General features: G+C 34.8%; 1 protein-coding gene across 2 annotated transcripts in view; it reads left to right on the forward strand.

The window, feature by feature from the left end:
• Window positions 1-25,825, forward strand: part of Nrg (Neuroglian) — a 54,332-nt gene that overhangs the window by 24,287 nt on the left and 4,220 nt on the right. Inside the window, exons 15-23 of one of the 2 annotated variants that reach the window (XM_071589121.1) lie at window positions 874-1,108; window positions 3,620-3,738; window positions 5,193-5,379; window positions 5,978-6,248; window positions 7,665-7,829; window positions 9,820-9,986; window positions 20,405-20,618; window positions 20,731-20,834; window positions 22,622-22,760. In XM_071589121.1, coding sequence (XP_071445222.1) covers window positions 874-1,108; window positions 3,620-3,738; window positions 5,193-5,379; window positions 5,978-6,248; window positions 7,665-7,829; window positions 9,820-9,986; window positions 20,405-20,618; window positions 20,731-20,834; window positions 22,622-22,716 — 1,557 coding nt within the window. In that variant the 3' untranslated portion in view covers window positions 22,717-22,760. The remainder of the gene's footprint in view (window positions 1-873; window positions 1,109-3,619; window positions 3,739-5,192; window positions 5,380-5,977; window positions 6,249-7,664; window positions 7,830-9,819; window positions 9,987-20,404; window positions 20,619-20,730; window positions 20,835-22,621; window positions 22,761-25,825) is intronic. The other variant, XM_071589120.1, reaches the window with a different exon arrangement.

The raw sequence follows: 25,825 nt of genomic DNA on the forward strand, positions 1-25,825 counted from the left end.
TTATTGAAATGACTACTGTATGAGGTTATCACAGACCCCATGATGACATTTTGATGCTAAATGTGTTAATATGTGTAGTTTAAGTAATTGTTACTATGCATTAGATGCAAATAAACACAAGTATAAACATAGCTCTAATATACAAGGGTGGTCCCAGAAGTATCTGACCCAACAAAGAAAACATAAAAATTTTGGAAAAAATGTATTAATTTCCTTTCAGCTCTATACTTTCCCAGTGATTTTCAGGAAGTTCGATGCCCTTTTTATAATAAGAACTGTCTTGCTCCTCAAAATAGCCATTAACTGCCGACATATCTTCTTCGCAGTTGGAAAATCTTTGACCACCAAGCCATTTTTTCAAGTTTGCAAACAGAAAATAATCTAAGGGGGCTAAATCTAGCGGATAGGGTGCATGAGGTAGAAATTTGAACTTAAATTCATGAATTTTGGCCATTGTAATAACGGATATGTGAGCTGGTGCATTGTCTTGATGAAACAACACTTTCTTCTTAGCCATTCTGTAAATTCTGCTACCCAAACTATTTTATTCTTGTAAACAAAGGAACAGACTCACTCAGAGTAGAATCCAGTTCAGCTTTTATATTGATTGGGCTTAGGCCTTTCAAATAAAAGTATTGTATCACATAGCGATGACAGATTTTTCTCCATTTTCATAAATTCACTGAAAACATTCACTATTGATGGCTGCCCAACAAATACATAACAATGTAGCGTCTTCAACTTGAAGTGTATGCTTACAGTGATATTTTTCAAATATCTACCGCCATCTCTCGGTCAGGCTGGGTACTTATGGAACCACCCTCGTACATAAGTATTGGTATGAGACTTAATTATTTTCTTATCTGCCCACAGCCAATGCCAGAAATCGAGCACAATGCTCCGAATTTTATGTATCGTGTATACTGGAGGAAGGATATCCCTGGTGAGCAATGGCAATCTCGGGAAATAAATAAATGGGAAAATTCTTCTCTAATGATTTCAAATCAGCCTACTTACCAGAGGTATCGAATCAAAGTTGTTGCCATCAATGAGAGAGGAGAGGCAAATGTTTCGCCAAAGGATGCCATTGGCTACTCAGGAGAAGATGGTGAGTGTTGAACTCTGTTCAATTTCCATAAGTACACTATCTCTTTGAGAGAGATTTTTATTTGTCTTAGATGCTGATATTTAATTCCCTTTTTTGAGAGAAATTTATATCAATGCAATTATAGCCAAAAGTCCTTGTTGTGTTTGTAAAGACAGAAATGGTTTATTGTGCTAAAAGTTCTCCTGTTTATGCATAGGATTATGTGGATGATGCTATATGTAATAATTGATGTGAAGTTAATAATGATTTCCTGAAAATTAGTGTGCATTTTTGCATCATTTCATCTCCTATTTAAAAACAATTCCGTATATTATTTGGCATTAGCATAATTCTAATTGATACCCCTTAAAGGATTTTGAGGTCAAGTAAATACTGCATTGACCTCTATTTTAGATGGCGCTGAATATAAGACAGTTTGGGTTTATGAGCTTGCATTTTAAGGAAAAAATCTTTTGCCAGTAAAAAAGGGACAAGATTCACCTGATGATTATGCACAGCTTCGAAACCCTGGTCGTGAAATATCAAATCTTCATTGTGGAAGTGTAAAGTTTCTTTTTTACCCTCATGAGACGAGATTCTGTTGATACAGACTAAATAGGCATCCCTATAAAAATTATGTTAATGCGTGGGACAAACTACTCCACTGTTGTAGAATTTTAAATGTATAAGCCATATACTACCTTGATCAAAAATTTCCCGGAATTTATTCAGAAAATTAAAAATACAAGTTTATTCATCTAAATCTATATTGTCCCCTTCAAAGTAATCCCCATCGACTGCAACACACTTATGCCAGCGCTTGATCCAATCCTCGAAACATTTTTTATATTCGGTTTTCGGTATGTCCATCAGTGCTTCCTGCGATTTTTCCATTACTTCCTCTCGGCTGCTAAAACGCGTTCCCCGTAATGGTTTTTTAACTCGATTGAACAGAAAGAAGTCACAGGGAGCCAAATCAGGTGAATTCGGTGGCTGTTGGATGGTATTTGTTGCATTTTTCGTCAAAAAATTACGAATAATGATAGCACTGTGCGACGGTGCGTTACATGGTGCAAAATCCACGAGTTTTCTGCCCACATTTCTGGTCTCTTTCGGCGAATTGCTTCACGCAAACGTCTCATAACGCCCAAATAATACTCTTTGTTTACTGTCTGGCCTTCTGGCAAAAATTCATGATGCACTTCACCGTTGTAATCCATGAAAACCGTCAGCATTGCCTTCTTTTTTGACTGAAAACGACGTGGTTTTTTTGGTCTCGGCTCATTTGGTGAACGCCATTCACTTGCCTGATGTCTGGATTGCGTGTCGTACTCATGAAACGTCTCGTCTCCAGTAATGATCCTTCCCATTCACTTGCCTGATGTCTGGATTGCGTGTCGTACTCATGAAACGTCTCGTCTCCAGTAATGATCCTTTTGATGAATGTGGGATCGGATTCAGCCTCGCAAATCATGTCTTTTGCGACGTTTACACGGTCTCTTTTTTGCATGAAATTGAGGTCTTTTGGAACCAACTTTGCAGCTACACGACGGAAACCCAAATCATTAACCACAATGTCTTGGGCGGATCCATAGGCAATGTTCAAGTCCTCCGCTATTTCTCTGATGGTTAATTTGCGGTTATTGACCAACATTTCTTTTACTTTATCAATTTTTTCACCGACTTTCGATGTCGATGGTCTGCCACTGCGTTCATCATCTTCGATTGACTCACGACCACTTCTGAACCGCTCGTGCCACTGGTAAACGACCGTTTTTTTTAGAGAATCGTTGCCGAAACACTTTTCCAACATTTCCAACGTCCGTGCGCCACTAAATCCGTTTTTTACGCAAACTTTAATACAAGTTCGTTGTTGCAAATTTAAATCCATTTCTGCAATTGTAAAAAATCGCCAACACACACAGAGATAGATGTACTCTTGGCTACGTAACTTTTGCAAATGTCAAGTTATGACACTAAGATTTAAAGGGAATATCAACAACAGATGTACCAATTTAACAAAAAAAACAGAACTCAAATCGGAACGATGGGAGCGCCACACGGTGGTTATTCCGGGAACTTTTTGATCAAGGTAGTATAATGATGCCTACTTATTATTAGTGCCCAGTTTCATTAATTTGTATTAGTTAGAGAAATGTGTTACACGTTTGTGAATTCATGCATCCTCTCATATTTTAATCATGAATAGAATACATAATCTATTTTGTCAATTCTATCTAACCTTATATAATTCTCTTTGAGAAGAGTCATTCCAGAGTTTTTTTCACTCCAGAATATGAACACAGCGTTAGAAATCAGTGTATTGACAGATTCATGATTGCACTGATTATGGAAATCTGTTTATCATTTGTCAGTTTCATCATGATTTTAGCATGAAATTCCTGTGTAAATTGAAGGCTCAGTGTAGTTAATTGCCACGATGTTTTCGTAGTTTCTCTTTGCTAATTTATCAATAATCTCCCTAAATTGTTTAAGTAAACATATCTTCTAATATTTTTTCTAAATATGTAGTTCCAACCCAAGCACCAAAGAATTTCACATTGGTACAAGTCACTGGCAGTACAAGTGCTCTTCTAAGCTGGGCTGCAGTCAGTCCAGAGTCAGTTCGAGGCAATTTCAAAGGTTATAAGGTCAGTATGTGGGAACTGTTGGTCATGGTAACTGGTCATAAGGGAGAGTTTAATGAACACCCTTAAATATGGAGGTTCAGGTTTAGAATCCTCGGTAAGGTTCTGTTTTTGTTTTACAAATGGATACCCTGTATTTTTTTTCTATCTATGTTTCACTATTGTTTTGATCCCTGTGCTGTCATATTTGTTTATGAATATAACTTGTTGACGTACCTTGGTGTGCACCAAAATGATGTCAAGATGATTAATTAATTCATGATTTTAATTACTTAAGTTTTGTGGTGACTCCAAGCTATAGAGATAAAATGAATAGTATTTTGTTTGAGTGTTCGATGAATTTTGCTGTTAATAGTAGTGTGTAAAGCTTGTTTGTTATTTGACTTCAAAGTCGATCAGTCAAATTCTTGTGAATTGAATCATGCTGACAAATGTTCATGAACTAACTTAAGGTGTCATATGTGCAAATTTGTTTGCATGAAAAATTCCAATGCCAGGAAATAATTAGTAATTGTTTGCACATCTAGCTTAAAAGTGTTACAGGAAAACATGTGATTGTGAATGTTTTCCTGAAGGTTGATGAATTCAGTTATGTAGAACATAATAGTTTGAAAGGTCATATATTTAGTGATTGGTTAAACTCTGCTAATGATTAATAGAACACTTTCTCCACATTGGTACTTATGGCTACAAATAAAAATAGTTAGTAGCAATGATTGATTTTTAATAAAAGGTCACTGGGATATATTTTTAGTTTCCTAGTAAGATTCTGTTAAATGTTATTTGTGAATGAGGCAATGAATTAAGTTGGGTAATTTGTGTAATTTCATATAATTCCTTAAAACTAATGTGAGTGAAATAATTTTGCTGAAATGATTTGCCAAATGTGCTTCTTTTTCCACACCATGCACATAGGCATCGAGTGACTTAACTGCTAATGTGGTGATTTTCCCACCAATTTTTACAAATTATTAAAATTTATTTGTCTACTACTATGGAGTGTAAACTCCATAGTAGTTGACAATACATTTGTCTTGTTGGTGTTGATGAACATGAAATGCTGAGCTAATGGTATTCCTAGTTTGCCAAGGTATAATATGTATCTTTTATGTGCCAAGTGAACCATGTATCACATTTTTTCATTGAGATTTCTGCCATGAAACGGGGTCTTGCATGTCTTGTACAGTATACTCTTGATTGTCTGTGTGTAGGTCATTTTTGCTATTCTCTTTCTAGCACCTCAAAATTTATATAAAATCATAATTGTTATGATAAGTGAATGATTTAAAACTTAGATGTACTTCTTCAAAATATAATTTTGAAGTACCTGGGCCTTTTTTAGAAGCCCATTCAATACTCTAAGTCAGTTATTCTAACCGCAATGAGTCTAAGCAATGCATTCAAGTTGCTCTCTGGGAATCTTTATAACTACTGACTGATATCCCTTTCTTTAACAGATCCACACATGGACTGACAGGGAAGGTGAATCCAATCCACGGGAAATCAAAATCAAGGGAGATTCTCAGCGAGCTGTGGTTGACAAGTTTATCCCTAACACCATGAACCATGCGAGGATACTTGTCTACAATGGGCGCTACAATGGGCCTCCAAGTGATACTTTAAGCTTTGAGACTCCAGAAGGAGGTAGGACTGACTGTATTGAAAAGACATATCTTGGTAAAATAAGTTGAGAAAATATGAAAAAATTGAGGATAAATTGATTTGATTAAAATCAAAAGATTGTTAGATTTCATTTTTAACCTCACATAAAATGAATATGCCTTAAAACTTCAGATTTAGAGAGAACACATTTATTAAGTCCTCATATTCATCATATGTATGCTTCCACAACCCACTGCCAATCCTTATGCTTTGTATCCATCTTTCTTCTGCCTCCTTTGGATTTCTTCCAGCAATCCCCTCTCCTCTCCAACCATGCCTAGCCTTACTTCGTTTTCCTTTCCATCCATTTTACTTTTTTTATCCTTCTCCATGCCCACATCTCCAAAACCCCCCGATCTTTGTTTTTCATCTTGCTTCAGTGACCCAAGTTTCCACATTATCCATTACTAAACTCTGTCTTGTTGTTGTCTTGAATTGTTTCCTGAAATTCTTTGTAATTCTTTATAGGGAACATCAGTTTTTGCTTGTGCATTAATTAATTGTATTAGTTGTAAAAATTGAGTGAAAACATTGTTAAGTGTAAAAGTGTATACTCTTTAATTTTTGCTTCTTTCTATAGTTCCTGGGACGGTTCAGTCGTTTGATGCCTTCCACATGGGCTCATCTGCACTCTATCTTGTGTGGAAGCGTCCAGAGCAACCTAATGGCCACTTGACTGGCTACCGCATTTATTATCAAGTTGTGAAGGGCACCAAAGTGGGACCATTGATGGAGAGAGAGCCACACATAACAGATCCTAAACAAACTCGGGCCAAGCTGGCTGGTTTAGAAACAGGTGCCAAGTATAGGATACACATAAGGGCCACAACGAGAGCAGGCGAAGGGAAAGAGTAAGTACTGAATCACGTCAAGTGTTATGTTATGTAAGAAATCCACTCAGGGGTTCAAGCATTGTTGTTTTAATTTGTCCTGTATTTGAAGTTTTGGTTGAATGATGTTTTTTACCATTTTCGTCTTTTATTATATTGTTATTAATTTCATTAAAATTTTAGTCATTAGCAATATTGTAGACATTAACAGTAAAATATCATTTCTTAACAGAAATGCTGTGCTGGCTAGGAAGTTTGGAATACTGTGGACTATTTTTAGTACTATTTTTGGAGAAACAGCCATTCAAGAGATAATTAATGTTGCTGACTTAAATGGGCCAAAATGGAAAGATGCTTCTTTTTACTATGATATTGTTTAAAACAATAATCGAGCATTTTTGGCATTGACAAATGTCCGATAAACATCGCCATGTACAAGTCACGTTAGTGGTCATTTGGTATTTATGAGAACTTATTAGAAGCATTTCCTGCGAGTATACATGCATTAATGTAGTAAATGAACAATGTTCAATCAAAACAAACATTAAAATGTACTAAATGTAAACTTTTTATGATATTTAATGACCTGGACCACCACTGTCTGTACATTTTAGACTATTCATAATTATTCATATCTTAAATTGGTATCCATACTAGGCAGCTATTTGGATTTGGAGGATTTTTACTCAAGTCTTGGACAGGTGTACCCTTTTCATCTGTCATATTTGGCCTTGTAACCGCATATTTCTCCATCGTTGATATTACGGCACTTTTCTGGCTTCTAGTTCCACAAGTGCTTCATTTTTTCCCTCACAAAAAATAAATATGCCTTAATAAATATGACTTCAGATTTACGGAGCACACATTTAGAAAGATCTCAATATTGGCTTTGTTCTCAATACGGCTAAGTTAACTTGGGCACAAAAATTTCAAAACAAATTTAGCTATAAATTCATATTATGATTTGTATGTTCATGAAGTTCCATTTTTAACGAAATACTACAGCCATTTTTATTAAAACTCTTTACTTAAATGAAATATTGTCTAATGCCATTTTGATAGTTTTATATGAGAGAAAGTATTTTTATTATTAACCATTCTAAAAATATTTTGCCTCTGGATCATCTACTTGTGGAAGGACATATTTTATAATCCCGGTATTGTATCAAACTTGCAAAATAGATAATCAAAATGTGCTGACCTCAATCATTTATATGGGTTGGGACTGGGACCTGAATGAATGGATGCACTGACAAGAAAAATCTGCACTACCAAGGAACATACTTATAAAAAGTCCACTTTACCAAGTTGTGCTGAAATAATGTAAAAATCCTTAGTACAATTGGTATAAATCAAGTTTAAAATTAAGCCCATCATCAATGATGTGTATCTTCTGTGGTCAGAAGATAATTTTAATACATTCTCTTCCTTTTGCAGATACTTCATTGAGATGAGGACCAGAGGCTCTGTCTCCTCTAAACCAGACCCGCCAAAATTCAAATGGCATAGGTTACCATCAGATAATGGACTTGCTGCTATCAAAGTTGTGTGGTTGCCCAATATTGAGGGGAAACCAGGATCTCATTTCTACGTCAGATACAGGTATTCTCACCACGTTTTGTTAACATCTAAGGAATGGTATTTAAATGGAAACTGAATTGGATGAAAATGGCATCATGAGAAGGGCAAATTAAAGTCAGTAACTCAAGTATTTATTGTGCTTCTCTGCTTATAAATTTGTTGATTGTCAAAAGTTTTTTTTACATGTACTTTACAAAGTATAAATTACGTGGCTGTTGAACTATTTTTGATTTGATAGGAAGAAAATTTAAATGTGCTAGCAGATCCCCCTCTCAGTAGAAATAGGGATTTTTTTATAAAAATCAAAAAAATAACAGCAAATAAGAAATGTTTATTGCATAAGCTGAAATGGGGTTAAAAAGGTGGATTCGACATCTCCTTGGGGATGTAACTATATGTACATTTTGTACATCCATATATATATTATATGGTATGTGTAAACATTTGGTGTTCAGTTCCTTTTCATCTATAATGGGGAATATCTTATCCAAATGTGGATGAAAAAATGTTGGGACGCCAAGGAGAACAAAGTTTTTAGGCAAGAAAGGGAGGAAGGAATGACCACTGCAGTGATATCCTGAAATGGTATTCATCTTCATATTGACAACGGATGTGAATTAGCACCTATGGGGAAGGGAAAGGGTTGGCAGTAAAGCATCACATCACCATTTAGATGGTGCTGTACTGGGTATGATATTATTTTTGGACAATATACTTAAGCAGAGAAACCATGGGGGAATGGAAGTATTTGGAATTGGAAGGATTTTATTGCAGCCCTTTGAACAGGAAGTATAACTGTTCATAGTGATCGAAATTATAAATAATGGTGTTCAGATTAAGGACAAAATACTGAAATGATGTTCGGATTTTGTAATTCTGCAGGTGAAGCTATGGAAAGTAACAATTGGTTTAGTGAAACTTCACATGCATTGAAAAAATCCTTTTATGTTTTAGAATCAAAAACAGTTTCTCTAAGTCTCTTTAGGCAGGCGATTATCGTGCTGTTTGACACCACTCAAACTATCTGGCTGAGTTTACAATGTTGAATGATCTCCAGCATTCAAGAACTGCAAAAGTGCAGTAACTAGTTATTCTGTCCGGAGAAAAATTAATTGGCACTGAAGAGATTTTGTATTTTGTGCCAGTGGCTGAAAATTTCCAATTTTCATTGTTTCTGATGGTGATATCATAATTTTGGTGATTTCTTGTTGCTAAAATAATTATGCTACAGCTTATGCCATTGAGATGCAGGAGTATTCAAAATTTAAAAAAAAGATTTAGATTTCCTAATTTCTACCCTATCTATAATCTACATGTTTAAGTTTCAAGTTATATTTATTTGTAAATATTTGCTGTTGGCCCCAGTTTTTTTCATATTTGTTTCATTCATATTTGAGTATGCTCAATGTGGTCGTTGATACTGAATACCGTCATGCGTTTAACAATATAATTTTGTCTTCACTTCCACCTCAAATCTTTTCAACCCATTGGTAAAATCTGACTTAAAGTTCATTTACAACAGTATTAACTCTCTCAATGATGTCCCCAAACTGCTTTCCCTTGTCAACATCAGAGTACATCCATGACCTACCCGCTCACACTTGTTCATTACCCTACATGCCCATTCCCAGATTATCGCTAGCTAATTAAATTCTCTCATTTCTTCCGCCTATCTTCTTTTAGTAAAATCACACCCTGATACCATTGATCCTTTTTTGCTTTCCTCCAATACATCAAATCACCTAGCTCTTTCCCATCTCTCCATAATTAGATGATATAATCTCTTTTCATTATATCTGTGCTAAGGGGTTAATATTTGTTGATTTTGTTTGCATGCATCCTTATTCATAAGTTGTTGCATACTCCACTTTAAATACATTGCTAAGTATCTGCTGTATGTGGTTCTTTTTTCAAATGAATAAAAAAATAATTATGTAAATGTATTCTATTTTTGGTTTAGGGCTAGTTGCAAATGTTATTAACTGTTTCATTTTCCAATTTCACTTTCAAGGCTCAAGGGTGAGGCTAATTTCCAAAAAACTAATCCCGAGATGGCGGAGGATTACATCGTAGTGCGGGGATTGCGTCCAGGTGAGGTGTACGAGTTTTTAGTGGTCGCAGTCGATGGAGATTACTCATCGGAGAGTGAGCTAGAAGAAGTGGAGACATACAGCATAGGTATGCGGGGAGAGAATTGGCCCACCCCCTTTTGTGCCATTGCCAAGATACTCTGGATGAGCATCTTTGTCTGTTGAATATCAGCCTTGTATTGTGCTATAAGGTTTCTTTTTGGGTTTCAGTAGTTTTTTAAATGTTAGCTGGTGACCCCCTTGCCACAGGCATGTATAATTTGGGTGTAAGCAAGAGTTTACCTATCATTCTACCAAAAATTATAAGCTTTTGCATTAAAAAAATGCAGTGACTTCCTGAATTGTGGTTTGCTGGTTGCATTGCATTTGTGGTTTGCTGACCTGAAGCACGTCTTGTGAGTGAAGTGTTTCAGAAATTTGGATGAGCCCTTTGTGTCAGTTGGTGGGAGATGTTGGAACAAGGGCTGATGATCTGGTGCCCCAGTGTTCATTTTATGAATTCAAATGATTAAATTGAGGGTGACTGAAACCTGATGTGATTAAATTTGGCTGCCTTTTCTTGTGATCTCATTGGAGAAGAACTGAATTAGTGGATAGCTTAATGTTTTGACATTTTGAGCGTTGATATTGCTGTAACTTGCAACAAAAGCCCTAACATGCATGCATGAAATTGTGGGAATACTGCAGAAAGTATATCAATTGTTCCTGACTTAATTGGCAGAGTTATTTTGATGGACTAGAAGTGATTCATAAAGTCGTATTTTTTTCTGATTTATATGAGCTGTAAAACCAGTAGGACCTGTTTTTTTTTTGGGGTGAAATATTTAATTTAATGATGGCCTGTGTTTTAAATTAATTTTATTCATTAACCTGTGGTAGTGAAGGCAAAAATTATTTCATGAAGTGGAATAAAAACATATGTATTCATGCATGCATGATAGAGCTTGATGGTTATTTTGATTCCATTTAATGGTTTTTTACTTGTGCTAGTGTATTTCTGTAGTGCTTCTGGCTTCTAATTTTGTTGAATCGTGTAGAGCACTGTCATGGAATTGAGTTGGCGGGAGGCTTTTTCCCATGAATGATTATAATGGCAAATCTCAATCCACTCCAGAGAATTAAGGCATATCCAGTATTTCTCTCTTGGCTCTGTAGTACGCACGAATTCCAAATTTCATTTCCATGAAGGCAAGAATATTGGGACCTGGAAAAAGGTGTTGAAAGAAAGGCCATAAATAATGACATAAGCCGTTTTCCTCACAAAGGTATTATTTTTTTTAATATCCATGAAGTCCTTTGCCAAACATGAAAATAATGTAATTAAGAAAATCAATTCATTTAGGAAAGATAATTGTTAAATTTATCCAAATTTGCTTTCTTCAGTTCTTTTGTTTTACTGAGATTCATAATTAACCTTTTTCTCATGTGTTTCAAAGGTTTTAGAGTAGATAGCAAATCCCTTACTTCCTACCGTATTTTTGCCTGTGGATTTTTATTGCTTAAGACTTGTCAGAATACTTTTAAAAAGTAATTGGTGTTGAATTAAAATTTTTATCACGATATTACATACAAGTGAGATGTGGTAGTGTGCTGGGTGGAGTGCTGGACTACTGACCTGAGGGCCCAGGTCCGACTTCAGGGAATGGCTCGGGGCACCCACGGCTTCACTCAAGCTGTGCAATTTTTACCAGGGTACCAAATATTTCTGGGAAACCACATGTGGCACAGGGAATAATGAACTGTCCCTCATACCCTGATGTGTGAATTTCATACACTGTTGGGCTTAGTACTAGGTGAGCCCTATCCTTGCCTATCAAACCAACTTTCAGGATTCATTACACTGGATTATATGCAAAACAATTTGAATTTCAGTCTTTGCTTATTGTAGGTGGTCACTTATCATTTGCATTAAAACAGTATGACTGTATAAAATGTGAATATAAAGAATCAAATTTCAGTTAAAGTCATACTTACTAAATTGCTAACATTTTATTAAAAATCATTTACATGCCCCACAACATAATTTCCTATTAATGTAAAGTATTTATACTACATCGAAAATGGTGATAAAAAAATGTTTTCTATCTTATATGAAAATCAAATTGATGTGGTTTTGGCTAGAAATAGGTCATTGTAATAGCCTAGTGGATAGCATTTGGCGACAGATAATAGAATCCTAAGTGGGTGGTGCTTCTGGATGACCCGAGGTGAAATCCAAGTGATGTGATTTTTTAGTACCAAAACTTTGTTAGGAAACTTCAGGCAATACAGGGAAAGGAACTGCCCCTTCTACATTCAATGTGTGAATTTCATGGATAAATTGTGGTGGGGTCTGTTCTTACATATCTAAGTACCTTTGGGATCAGTACTATGGGGGTTGTGGTAGCTGTGATATAGGCAGTAAGCCAAAATGTATGCATTTGATGGTAGCATGACTCCACTAATTCATGGCTAGGAGGAGAAATCTATAGATAAATAGTTTGAAATGGGAAACCATGGGATTAATGCAAACAAATATTAGCATGTACCATGTTATTTTGCAAATAAGTAAAAAATGACTGGTTTACGTTGAAAAAATTTTAAAGTAAATTTCATAAGAAGTACTGTATTATTTTAATTGGTACACAATTTGCTAAAGTAACTCCTTAAATATTAATATCAGCCCTTGTGATGTATGTATACTGTTAATTCTCTGTTGATTCCCCCCATATAGTTGATCTTGAATCTAATTACAATTTTGTTATTAATCGAATCACATCAATGCAACAACTTCGTAGTGTTAAAATCATTGCATTGAAATGCATATTAGCAGATGACTCCATTAAAAGTTACTTTTGTGGCATCTCCTGCAGTTTCTTGGAATTTATCAAATCACATGGTACGAACAATGTTTTCTGTATAACTAATGAATAGTATGCCATGCATCAGTAAATCTCCAGCTTTTAAGGATTGCAAGTCGCTGGAACTATTTTATTTGACCATGAATGATTGTTCAGACGGGATTCATTCTCAGGAGCACTAATTAAATATGACAATATACCATTTTATAGTGGTTTAGAGTCACTTTATTTCAGGATTTTCTTTTGGCACGTTAAATACTAAGGGTGTTATAACCTGTCATTTCAAAGGGCATTAAAATTATCAAATCATATCAGCTAAATTGAGTACCAGTTGCGGTCATGATCTTGTATTACCATCTGTTTTGAGTCTCTGAACTTTAAGATGCCACAAATCAATCATGTCATATCGTCTTGAGCCTTTGCATTGAGTCTTGCACAGCTCACTTCTCAGCTTTTCCAGTGGTCCCAGGAAAACATTTTTGACCAAAGTCGTTCTCCTCCCCTGTTGTAGTCTCCTCCTCCTCCATCCCCAATTGTAGTCACCTTAAGTGAAAAGAATTCTGTAGAAACGTTGAGCGTGAGGTGAATTTGGGTACTCCTGTTAATGGTTTTTCAAGTGTAATTGTTGAGGGAATACTTCAAAAGATACTAAAGCAAACTACAGCACAAGCTTAGCTTTTATTAAGCTCTCTTGTTAAATGCCACGGTTAAGATGTCGACCTACATAATTCAGCAATGCATATCTGCATTTCATAGCCTTGAATGATGCTTGTGTTTTGTGGGTTTGTTTTACACCAATATTGTTTTCTCTTGGGAAACAGAAATGTATTGTAAGTCTATAGTCAATTTACAAGTCATAACCATACAAATGATTTAAAATTTTTCATTGTGATTGTTGTACCATTATTTTTTTCCAACTACATATTGCTCTTATTCACTGCAGTTGTTATAATTGTTTGGGTGGTTTTGATTACCAGCCGTTTTATGAACTATAACATGACATTATGTTGCTGATTACAGTAGTATAGTATCTAGTTTTCTATATGAACCTGTGGGAACATATGTCCAAATATTCCGAAGTTTATAAGTGTTAAGGTATTGAGTGTGTTACAAATGTTCACTTGAATCTCATTGCTAAAGGGTGATCTTACATGATGCCATTGTGTGCAAACAATTTCAAAGTTACATTTTCTTGTTGTAATATACAACCTGTGAAGATCAGATGGTCGTTTTCTTCAAATAATTATTTAACTGCGTGGAGACTTTTAGGCCCATAAAATCAGCCATTACTCATGTCATAGTCACAGTTGAGCTTTTGAAATAATGCTATGATTAAAGTTCTAATATTTGCGGAAAATTCTTTATATACAATGCATGTGGTCAGATATGTGCTTCAGGTGATTATTTCGATTATGTTCGCTTCATGATTGATTCATCATCGATTACAGTTCATAATTGAGACTGTATAGTGTAATGTTTGCTTTTGAAATGTCTTGGAAAATGACACTGAAGTTTGCAGATCACAAATTTGGGAATCAAACGAGTGATTTTACCTTGGAACAAGAATAACTGAATGAATTGGAATGTTGAAAATCTGGATTTACAGCGAGACTTATCCAAGGATCATGTTAATGTGGTAAGTAAAATTTTTGTAATCACATGCATAAGATTTTTTCTTGTATGCTTAAATGAATTTATGCCTCATTATTCTGGGATTATATTGAGATTAAAGATCCTCCCTCTATTGGAATGTAAAGAAAACTTACCTCAATATTGCTTTTCATATTCAGCACCAGAAGTAGCAGTTGAAGAAGGAAGAATGAATGGACCATGAAGGCTAAGAAGAAAGGCACAATGCCAGGTGTGTGTGAGCTTAAATTAATTTGCCATAGCTTTAAACATTCATCACAGTTTTCAGTTTTGAAATCACTTTCCATAAAATATAATCCACAAGTACTTGTTAGTATGTGCTTAAATCGTGGGGCAGCCTGCAAACTAATGGATTATTGAATCATTGAATTAGTTTGGAAAAAAAACAGTGGTGAGTAGTTGATGAGTTCTGTGTGTTTGGCTTTCATTCTTATCGCCACTGCCACAAATCCTGCTGGTGGCCCTAGCGTTTGTTTCATATCCGAGCCTTTTATTTTAAATCCAAGCAAAAGTGTCATAAAAAGTTATAAAGTGTTTACTAGTTATTTTTGAAGAAACCCATGAGGAACGATAATATTTTCCATCATGAATGCTTTCAATTATGTAAAATATTGAAACCTATAACCTCTTAACAAATCTGTTGACTAATTGCCCTTGCCAAAATGAACTTGTTTGTTTGAGAATCTATATAGCATCACTAAGCAGTGGAAATGAATAAATATATAATGTGAATTGTTGATGTGTTAAAGGTAATTATTTTGTACACAGGGTAGACTAAATGGAATGTCTGGAATATTTTAAATTGATAATATTTAATCATAACGAAGGAGGTATAATCTTTGACTTCAATGAGATAAAATTGTTTTGATACTCTCCAGATTGATAGAAAACGATTCCATATGGTTAGTGCTTAATTCAGTACCCTTGGTCTTTTAAATGAGGCCTCCTCTTCTATGATGGTCCTAACAAATTCTTTGTCTCTCAAGGTGTGCCAAATTCATGTGGTACCTCCTTTCAGCATAGCATTTCACTCCACTCTTCCGTATGTGTCCTCATTTGATATTTTATGTCATTCTGATCTTCAGCTTTGAACCTTCAACACCAGATTTTGATGGCTTCTGTTCCTCTTTGGTCTATTTTTGCCATGGTCAATGTCTCTTATCCCTTAAATGCCCTCAACCACGTAAATGCTTTCACTTAACCCATCCTCGGCGGTGACCCAAGTATTCATTGAGCATAATCTTTTATTGCCCCTTCATGATGAGGAAGCTCTTGTGTTGAGTGTTAAGTACCAAGTATTAGAAACCAAGTCACACTAGTACACTAATTATAATTTAATCTCCCAAGTGTATAACTCTGCAATTTCATTGAGAGCTCTGAATTTTCAAGAACTTCAGAGAAAAGGAAGCATGGTTAGGCAATAGATAGTTATTCATTTGCAAAAGAGTGCTTGATTTCTAATTAAAATTTCTTTACACCAGTTTTATCATTGTTTTGTTTTTTTCCCACAGGGAGCAGCGTTGGTCTCTAACATTGCCATTCATCACAGCTAATGGAACATCTGGTGTCTTCATATTGCAAGGGAAAGGAAGAAAAAGGCAAATGTTGTTCTATCATTGGATGAACTTCAGTGAAATCTAATTTTGTAGGAAATATTATTTTTACTAGAATCATGAATGATATGAAAGAAGGAAGTTGTCGGTCTTCCACTGTATTATAACCTTAATTGGTTAACCCTCTGGATTTAACATTGTGCAGATGATGCCATGTATCAAAACTGATTCGTAATGCATTTAATAATATAGAACAGGAATGCATTTGGTGAAATCTGGGTGTTCCGAGTGATGTCCAGTAAAAATCAATAAAATCAATGTAGATAAGGTGAACTGGCTGGATTGGTTCTAATACATCTACTGTGGAAAAATGTTTTGAATAAGAAGAGATGTGCCACACATTTCTACAGATCAAAGTAAATATGAATGAGTGGAAGACATGAAAGGCCTAAGTATAAAAGTTGGCCGATTCACTTCCATTTGGAATTATTTTCCATTTTTGCTGGATCACTTCCATTTGGAAGTCTGCAAGGGGTGGGAGATTAAGAAACCACCACAACCCACATTCTTAGATGGCTGAGGGGAGAGGATTCATCAGCTGATAAGTGAATTGGATTAACTATTGGAGAACATGTTCTAAATATTTAAAATTCCAATCCAGAATCATGGGAATTTTCTCCTAAGTGTGGTCAGGATTAATGAATATTTTTGGATTCAAGACCATTAAATTGCATCTGAAATATTCCACAAATAAAGAGGACCAAGATCCTGATTCCACCAATGATGAATTTTGATTCACAAAATCCAATAACTCCTGTAGTTGAAAAGTCATTGCCATGTTGCGTTCATTCTGGGGCATGGTACATGATCACCGAATGAATGCTGTCGTATAAATCTGTGATATGATGTATTGGGTAATTGTTGAATTGTAAATACATTAAAATGTGTATTCAAATGCCATTTCTGTTGATGTCCACTTAACCATAAACACAATCCAGCTAAATTGTATATACCACTCCCTGATTGTCACTATTTCTTTGTTGACAAAGTATGTATCCTTTTTAAGAACTAAATATATAACATTTAATTTAAGACTTTGATGTGCATCAAGGAGGGTTTGTTGCACTCCATTTGTTCAATTAGCTTAATATATTCTCTGTGGTGGTATACATTTACTCCTGTAACAAATTTAACAGCTATGAAGCACATCAAATATTACTTTTACTGATTATCTGAAGGTCATGGAGCTGGTCCTGCTGTTTAATAAACTTCATACAACATAATTCTTCAGAAATATCCTCTTATAGAATTGAAAAATTTCCATCATTTAGTAATTTTGACAATATTGGGCCTTTATGTGTTTGATAATCATAATTAAACTATTTATTTATGGAAATTATGATCCTGTTACAAGGATTATGATATTTACAGTGTGATTACAATTGCAATATTTGATTGCAATTATACTCGTGGCTTAAATAGACTTAATATGTTACAAAAATGTTAATAACAAAAGAAAAAAGGAGTTGATATAATATTAATTGTTTTATAAGTGATGTAATTGATAGATTATACGACAGATTGTAGGAATTATTTCAATCACAAAATGGAATGCTAATTCTCTTAAACAATGAACCTGAGCGTTAATAGTAACCCAGGATAATAGTTCAGAGGAATCAAACAAAGTTATGTCACCACAGGCAGCTGCCATTGGTGCAAACAAGGATATGTTCATATGCTCATCAACAGTTAAGGATTGTTCTCATTTGTCAATTGATAACTGAACCATCTAGCTTATGTGTAGAAAAATTGAAGATGATAAGGTATTATGAATTAATTAAATAGAGGGTATTCAAGTAAGTGACCTAATTTTTAGTTTTCATTGACTTATTGATATTAAGACGAAAGTAATTTTTAGAATGTAAAAATATCAACAACTTGATTAATCTTTCTCTTATACATCTCTATCTATGCTAAGTGAGCCCTTTGGCAATGCAGTGCGTTGGTTTCTGATGCCTTAAGTTGAAATGCCATAGTGGGAAACTGTGTCAATAAATAACTCATAGGTGGAAGGTTTATATAAAAGGCTGAAATTAATTCCCGAGAAATCTTATCATTGATTTTACCTGTTCAAATCAAAGTATTATGCTTCTATTAGCAATCCATTAATATTTCCCTTGCCATTTTATTTTCTCAGTTTTACGTTGTCATATGATTATTTCTCGTCAACTGCATTTCTTGGACATAATCTAAACTTTTGGTGTTTCAATGCCAAGTGAATATAGCGTAAACTTACTTCATGTCATTCTTTTGCCTCTCTATTGCTTGCACTTTGTAAGTGGACATTGTGATGCATCCTTGCTCTGTAAAGGCCATTCTGTATTGGGTGCTTGGTCTTGTTGTCCCGAGACCTGTGCTATTTGATGGCTTAGTGAATGAAGTCTTTCGAGTCCTCTCTCGACAGAAAATTGCTGTATTTTATCTTTAAAGACTAAAAACTAAGGATCCCCTCCATTCAAGCCAATCAGCATGCATACAAACTTCTCTTTTCTGGCATTCAAAAAATTTGCAAATGCGCGACTTGAACTAAAAGACAAGATAGTAGACTTGAGACCCATTATAGGATGATCTTAAAATGACTCCATGAAACTAATTAAGTAAGGTAACAGGACTGTGTCCTCTTTTCTTAACTGTTTATTACTGTCATAAAGAAGAAGAAAGAAGAAATTACTGTCAGAAATAAGTTAATAATTGAACTGTAATCCTGGCCAGCTTACTTGCCTCAGTTTTTGAGAGATGAGACAATATTTCCACAGTTAAAAAATATGCAATTCTTGAGACCAAAGGCTTTGAGCTTATCAGGAATAATTGGAAACCGACTTCTGCATTGTTAAATGTATCTGAATTAATATAGGGAATACATGTTTTTAATTTGCATCTCATCAAAAGGAAGAGCTGTTATTAAAGTACATGGACTTTTCCTCTCGTTTTCATGAGAGAAATACTTTATCACGTATTTGCTGTCCAATGTATATATCACCATATAATAGCCCTGTCTGTTGTGGCTAATGGTAACCGTAGGCATTTAGTCAATATTTGTGAACTGAATGGAGAGGAAATATCTGATCACTTCGCCAAAGCTATCGTTAAAAACATTCCTGTATTCTGAGTAGTAGTATTAATATTCAGTGTAGTTAATTATAAGGATACAAATGCATTTTTGCAGTGAAATATTTCTATTTTTTCATGATTTGTGGCAATGGCATCCTTATGTTCATATATTTTGTGTGATCCTAAAATTGAATTTTATGATGAGTGTTGTATTAAAAGAATTAGATGCTATTATTCTCACTTTTGAATTAAAGAGTTTCCTTCAAAGAGCCACTGGAAACTTGGCATTACTCGTGATTTCAGCTATGGCATTTGTTTCAAGCTCAACTTAAGACTGAAGTGACAAATGAAAATATGAAAATGATGGCTGAATTTAAAATGAATCACTTTTGAATCAGAGTTGATGCTATTTTAATGCTGATTATATGGGTTTAAAAATCGTTTGGATCCCCCCTCCCCCTCTTTACCCCAGTGTTTGGTTCCTCATATCATTACCCTGAATTTGTCTTTTTTTTCAACTAACACTTAGCCGTGAAACCATTTCTCATGCGTCAACATAGTTTTGAGAAATATTATTTCTTCTCTGTCCCTTAATGGAAATCTTTTAAGTCTTGTACTGACTGTATTAAAATAACATTCATAAACATAGATATATTTTCGTATAACATGCCTCTTAAACTACTGCTGCCAGTTCTCATAAGCTGCATTAAATGATTACATAATGTTGTGATGGTTTAAAGAAATTTGGAGCCACTTGTGGAGGATAAGTATGCTTTTTAATTAAGTGATCGCTAATTATTTTGACTTTTTTTGATGGACTCTCATGAAAATGTTGATTTTGCATTTAATATGCTTTTTAGTTGGTATGCAAAATGTTGTTAGGGCTGGGTTTGTTTTGTTTAGTGTGTTAGTCTTTAGTTATCATAGATGTGTATCTTGTTTCATATATCTCCTAGGAAATGGAAACGCTTTAAAAAATTGCATGATTACACATATTTGATGGTGATATTTTTACCGATCTCGGTCATTTTTATCCCAAAAAAAAAGACCACGTAGTAACTGAGTACGGTTTTTGTCTTCCAAATATGATAGCAGCATTTTTTTTAATACATAGAAGACTTGGTGGCATGCTGTATTTATGTGTATCTCACGTTGCTTTTTGTTCATTTTAACACGACCACTTCTTAATGATTTATTAGTCTGCCAAAAAATCATCGGAAACTGGTATGAGTTTTATTTTTTTATACCACCCATTATGTTGGCTTTAAGTGTTTTCAATTGTTTGTTTAACTGTTCTAATTGCATTGGTTCAACTAGACTGCTCTCTTACGATTTCTTTTGTGTTTATGCAGAGGGACCCATGATCCAGGCGAAAGAAAATGTGGCCACGGCTGGTTGGTTCATTGGCATGATGCTAGCAATAGCATTCCTCTTGCTGGTGCTCGTGATTGTATGCATCATCAAACGAAACCGGGGTGGGAAATACGCTGTGCACGAACGAGAGGCGGCTCGTGGTCGAAATGATTATGCAGAGGAACCGGGTGGTTTCCATGAATACTCTCAGCCGTAAGTGGATTTAAATAAGGACCAATGAAAAGTCTCCAGCTCCCACCATGCTTTTCATTTTGCTGTAAATTGGCTGACGAAATTTATTGATTAATTTCTTTCAACTTTTCAGGCTTGACAGTAAATCTCAAGGTAGGGGCTCGATGAGTAGTGATCCCAAGCAGCCCCCAGAGAGTGATACAGATTCCATGGCTGAATATGGGGAAGGGGACACAGGTAAGGTATATGCATGATGAATCCCACTTCTCTCTGAGGACTCTGTTGTCTTAAATCGAAATCAGTTTCTGAAGATGCTGGGAAACTGAAAATTATTTTTCTCTATATTTATTTCTGTGCAAGCTTTAGAAATTTTTGGGATGTTGGCATACCAAAATATGGATAAATTATATTTCTTTGTTTTCTAGTAGGCACGTGACATTTTTCTTTACTTCAGATTAGTATAATTATAATTATTTTGAGTTATTAGTATTTTTGGATCATGGTTGGAAACATGTTTTTTTCTTTGAATTTTCAAATTTTTTGATTTAATGAAATAAATTTTACATGTTGATTTTCAACAAAAGTATATTTATATATATACTCTCATTTGCAAAAGTCTGCAGACAGACACTGGCCCTCTTGAGAATATGGGAAACTGGAAAAGATTTCAATATGTTAGCATTCAAAGGTTAGTGGGAAATCAAGTCTCTCGGTATGGTGAAAGGCTATTTCATTCCCAGTGTCTGACAGCCATTGAATACCAACATAATGAACATTTTCAGCTTTCTTGAATCTTATGTTAATGATGACTGCTTACTGAGTTTTGAAAATAATATTAAATATTTGATTGTATTATGTTTCATTGAGCTTCAGTCATTATTAGTTGTAATTGCCAAGTACCCTTCACTCTGGCTGCAAAATTTCACTGTCGAGCGGTGACCTCTGATGTATAATTATACAATAAGCTCACGGAAATGGGATTTACTGAAGTAAAACACAAAAAAATGCATTTTCTGTGGAAATAATTTCCAGGTTATTTCAACAAAGCATCCAGAATTTTCAATACACTTGGTAGTATATTTCAAATGTATTGAAGCAATAAAAGTTTGTCATCTGTGGTTCATTTGTTAATTGGGGAATGTTAATTTCACTTTATCAGGTTTTAATTTTCAATTCAGTAATTAAAGCCCATTAAAAGACCCGGATGACTCCGTTAAAAGTTACTTCTGCGGCATCTCCTGCAGTTTCTTTAGGTTTTAATTTCACACATATTCAATGAAAACTAAGGGGTGCGTTTGTATTTGTTAAATATTCAACCATTAAACAAATAATTTTGTCCCTGGGATATTTTAGAATTACATATCATTCATTAAATTCAAAGAACTGTATGTAAGAGACAGTTACTTTAATGAGCCATCGGCTAATTTCCGCAAATATTCTGGAATACCAGTGTAAAAATCATTCCGCGTTGTCAGATGATAATGTTTAAATAACTATTGAGCCATCTCTGGAAATTCTTTCAATTTCTCTAAGGGAAATACTTTTTTTGTCTCAAACATTGGCTTTTACCTTGTGGTGACCTTTTACCTTTTGGGGGTGCAGTGCACACAACTATGATTGTTTATGATGATGTGTGCATAGTAATTCGTCGCAATGCCTTATGCCTTCAATGCCCCTAGAAATTCACAGTGTATGAGGACGCCTCAGTCGTTTGGCTGGTTAAAGCACTTGTCCGGACATCAGGGAGATCTAGGTTAATCCCAGTTAAGGGAATGATTTTTACACTGTGAAATTCTGCATTACGCGTTATTAGTACCTTTTCCTTAAATATTTCTTTCTTAACATTGTTTTCATTTGTCTCTATATTTTGCTTCTTATATTTATGCCCTTTTTATGTTATCCAGTTTTGTGTTATAATTCTTTTAGCCTGTGAATTTATGAGCATTTAGTCCTTTAGTTGCTAAAATGGCCGCTTATTTTCCATTTTTATTGATTTATGCTTCTTTTACCCCACTTTTCCATAGAGGGTATGAACGAGGATGGTTCATTTATTGGGCAGTATGGTCGACACAAGAAACCAGAAGAATCCACATCAGCAGCCTTTGCCACTCTTGTGTAAATGGCAGCTTGACTCTCATTTCAAACTGAAGTGTCTTGCAGAAGGTACTCTTTGCTGGTTTGATGGACACTATGAATGTTGTAGGAATAATTGTAGATATTGCATAGCAAAAGTGAATTTTACTTGTATATCTGGATGCTAATGTGAAATATTGTTTTATGTTTAATTTATTTTAATTTTATTTAAGTATCCATAGAAACTATTTGTGTGATTTATTATGTTTAAAATTTTGGTATATTACTTTTCATAGTTAAAATTTTGCCAAATTTAATTTCAAAAGTATTGGTATGAAAAAGTGTCAGTGATTAGTTCTCGTGAAAGCATAAGGATTATCTGTGGTTAGCTGTATGTTGTTATGTTATTTATTTTTTAAATTTTTAGTGGAAAACAAACATTAATCATGGTGATGACAGAATCTGGAATATAGATACGTGAAGGATTCTTCAGATAATTTAATATACTTGGAAAATCATTGAGTAGTGAACCCTCCCTGATCTGGGCTGCATGGGACTCTGGAGGGTTGTTTGGATCAGACTAATCCAATCCAAAGCCCATAAGCCTTCTCAGAGTTTGAGGGTGTCTATATTATCCCATGACATCCCAATCTTCTCCTTGTGGCTATAATCAGCATCAGCATGCAGAAATATAGACACCCTTTCTTATTTTTTGAGGAAACTTTTGACTCTCTTTGGTCCAAATTAGTGAGGGTTTACTTCAATCGTGCACAAGTAGGAATAGTTATGGTAAAAGCAGCCATAACCTAGGTCAATCGTGTATTAAGAATTATTTATTTTTAAAATGTTACCATTGTAAAAGAGCTTATTAAAATGTTTCCTTTTTTGATTTTCCTATTTAGGCACTGGATAATTTGTTCTTAAAATGGAAAAATGATTGACTATTGCATAGAAGCTGCTATGACTCAGGGAATGTGCAGAAAAAATTGCAAATCTTTTAAGTTCTCAGGAAATATGTTCTTGTTTCCATCATCACCATGTTAGACTTTTTTTTAAATCATAGTCATTATAGATTGTTATGGTTGATAATAATGCCTTGAAATTTGGTGAGTTTATGGAAAGCAAAGCTGGGCAGTAAGCATGATGAAAAATATGTTAATTTTGTGTTCACTAATGCTCCTTTTATGTTTTATAAGGTAATATAGTAATGTTATGGAAGTTGCACAGCTTAGTCATGATTTATTGGTCCAGTTATTCTGCTTCGTAGCAATGATTTCTGCATTAGATGTGTGTGCTCCTGAGCATCTGAAGTTCATTTAGTTTCATGGCAAAAGAGTGCTTCTGTTCAATGATTTAGTTTTATAAGGTGATCACTAGCTAAAAATCTTTGTGTGGAAATGAATTTGAATGCTTACTGCAGAAACATTGGGAACTAGAATGGTGGAGAAACTTGAATGCAGAATGTTGTTCTGTACACACATATTGTTCCCAATTTAAGAGTTAAGAGACATTTTCTCATTGTCCATCTGAAAGTGGTAGACAGGATGTTTATCTGCCTGCATTTATTATGCAGGGAATGAAAATTTAAAATATTCCTTTCCGAATTAAACAAAAGAGAACTATTGCTGGCATTCAGGAATAATGAACAGTAATCATTTATTATGTTTCTAATTAATTTTCAGAATGCTGTTTATTAATTTTCAAATATTTTTTAATGAATAGATATTAGTCATGTATGTACATCGAAATGTAGTTTGACTTATTGTAATGCACATGATGCGTGAAAATGTGTAATGCCATATCATGTTGGTCAGGAAAGCCAATAGTTCAAATGCACCAATGAGAAATTGAGAGAATAGTTAAGATGTCGAAGTGTCTTATATATGTGTAACATAAAATGCATCCTGGAAGCACGGTAATCTGTTGGGTATCAGTGTGCGGTCCAGGTAATGCTTACTTGGACTGCGAACAAGTGAGGGGGTATTGTAAACTGTTAATTATTACTACAAAATAATTGAGTTAGAAAATTAATTTTTATTTGTTATTCTTAAAACTTCTCTGAGTAGATGTCATACAGAGTTGAGTATTTCTCCCAGCATTTCTTGACCTTACGAAGACCGTCATTGGAGAACTCGGCAGGTTGCATCAAAAACCATTTCATCTCTTTAGTGATGTCAGGTTTGATGTCGAATCACTGACCCCACAATGGTTTTTTTGAGTTGTGGGAATAAGAAAAAGCCTCCTGATCAGGAGAATAGGGCAGATGTGGCAAAAGTTCAAAGCTATATCGTTTTGATAGCAGGTCATGATTGCAGGTTGTGGTGTATTTGCTTCTGAAAAGTAGTCGGTGATTGGAACCCAGCATGCTGGCATCGTTGACATGTGCAGTTCTTTGTGTATAGTTTTCCACACTCGGCCGTAGCTAAGTTGTCACATTCATAATCTTTGGCATTGCGGTCATTTTTTGCAATTTCTGCCTTCAGTTTAAGTAATGATCTGTAATACTCTACCATTATTGTTTTATCTTTTTGAAGAAAATCAATGAACACAATTCCATGAATATCCCAGAAAACTATTTCCATCATCTACGTGGTAGATGGAGAACAGTCTTCGCCTTTTTCAGAGCGGCCAGTTCACCCTTTGCAGTCCACTGTTTTTGACTCCTCTTTCTGCTCATGAGGGTAGGGTTGGATCAAAGTTTCATCTTGTAATGAATCTACGCAAATCAATGCTTATGTTTTAGTCAGCCATTCACTTCACTTAAACCTCTCCAACATGACCGTAGAAATGTTCATTGAAATGTGTTTTTGGTCCAAAGTGACCCAATGTGCATATAGCTTACGTATCCTTCAGTCAATATATGACAAACACATTATTTCAATAAGCCTTATAGCTATTCAATTGTTCCCGGCTCAACCTTGTGGAAATTCATTTTAATAAAATTAAGAATACAAAGTAACTTTCCACTGTCCTTTATTAGCGTACAACCGGTTTCAACGCCCAAGCGTCATTGACGCTTGAGTGTTGAAACTGGTTGTACGATAATAAAGGACAGAGGAAAGTTACTTTGTATTCTTAATTTTATTAAGCCTTATAGCCTCTGCTCTCTCTCTAACCATAACCCTGATGGCCCCATATGTCTGAATTCATTGTCT

Source organism: Hetaerina americana, unplaced genomic scaffold, assembly GCF_022747635.1.
Source record: "Hetaerina americana unplaced genomic scaffold, ioHetAmer1.1.p SCAF_33, whole genome shotgun sequence".
NCBI lineage: Eukaryota > Metazoa > Arthropoda > Insecta > Odonata > Calopterygidae > Hetaerina > Hetaerina americana.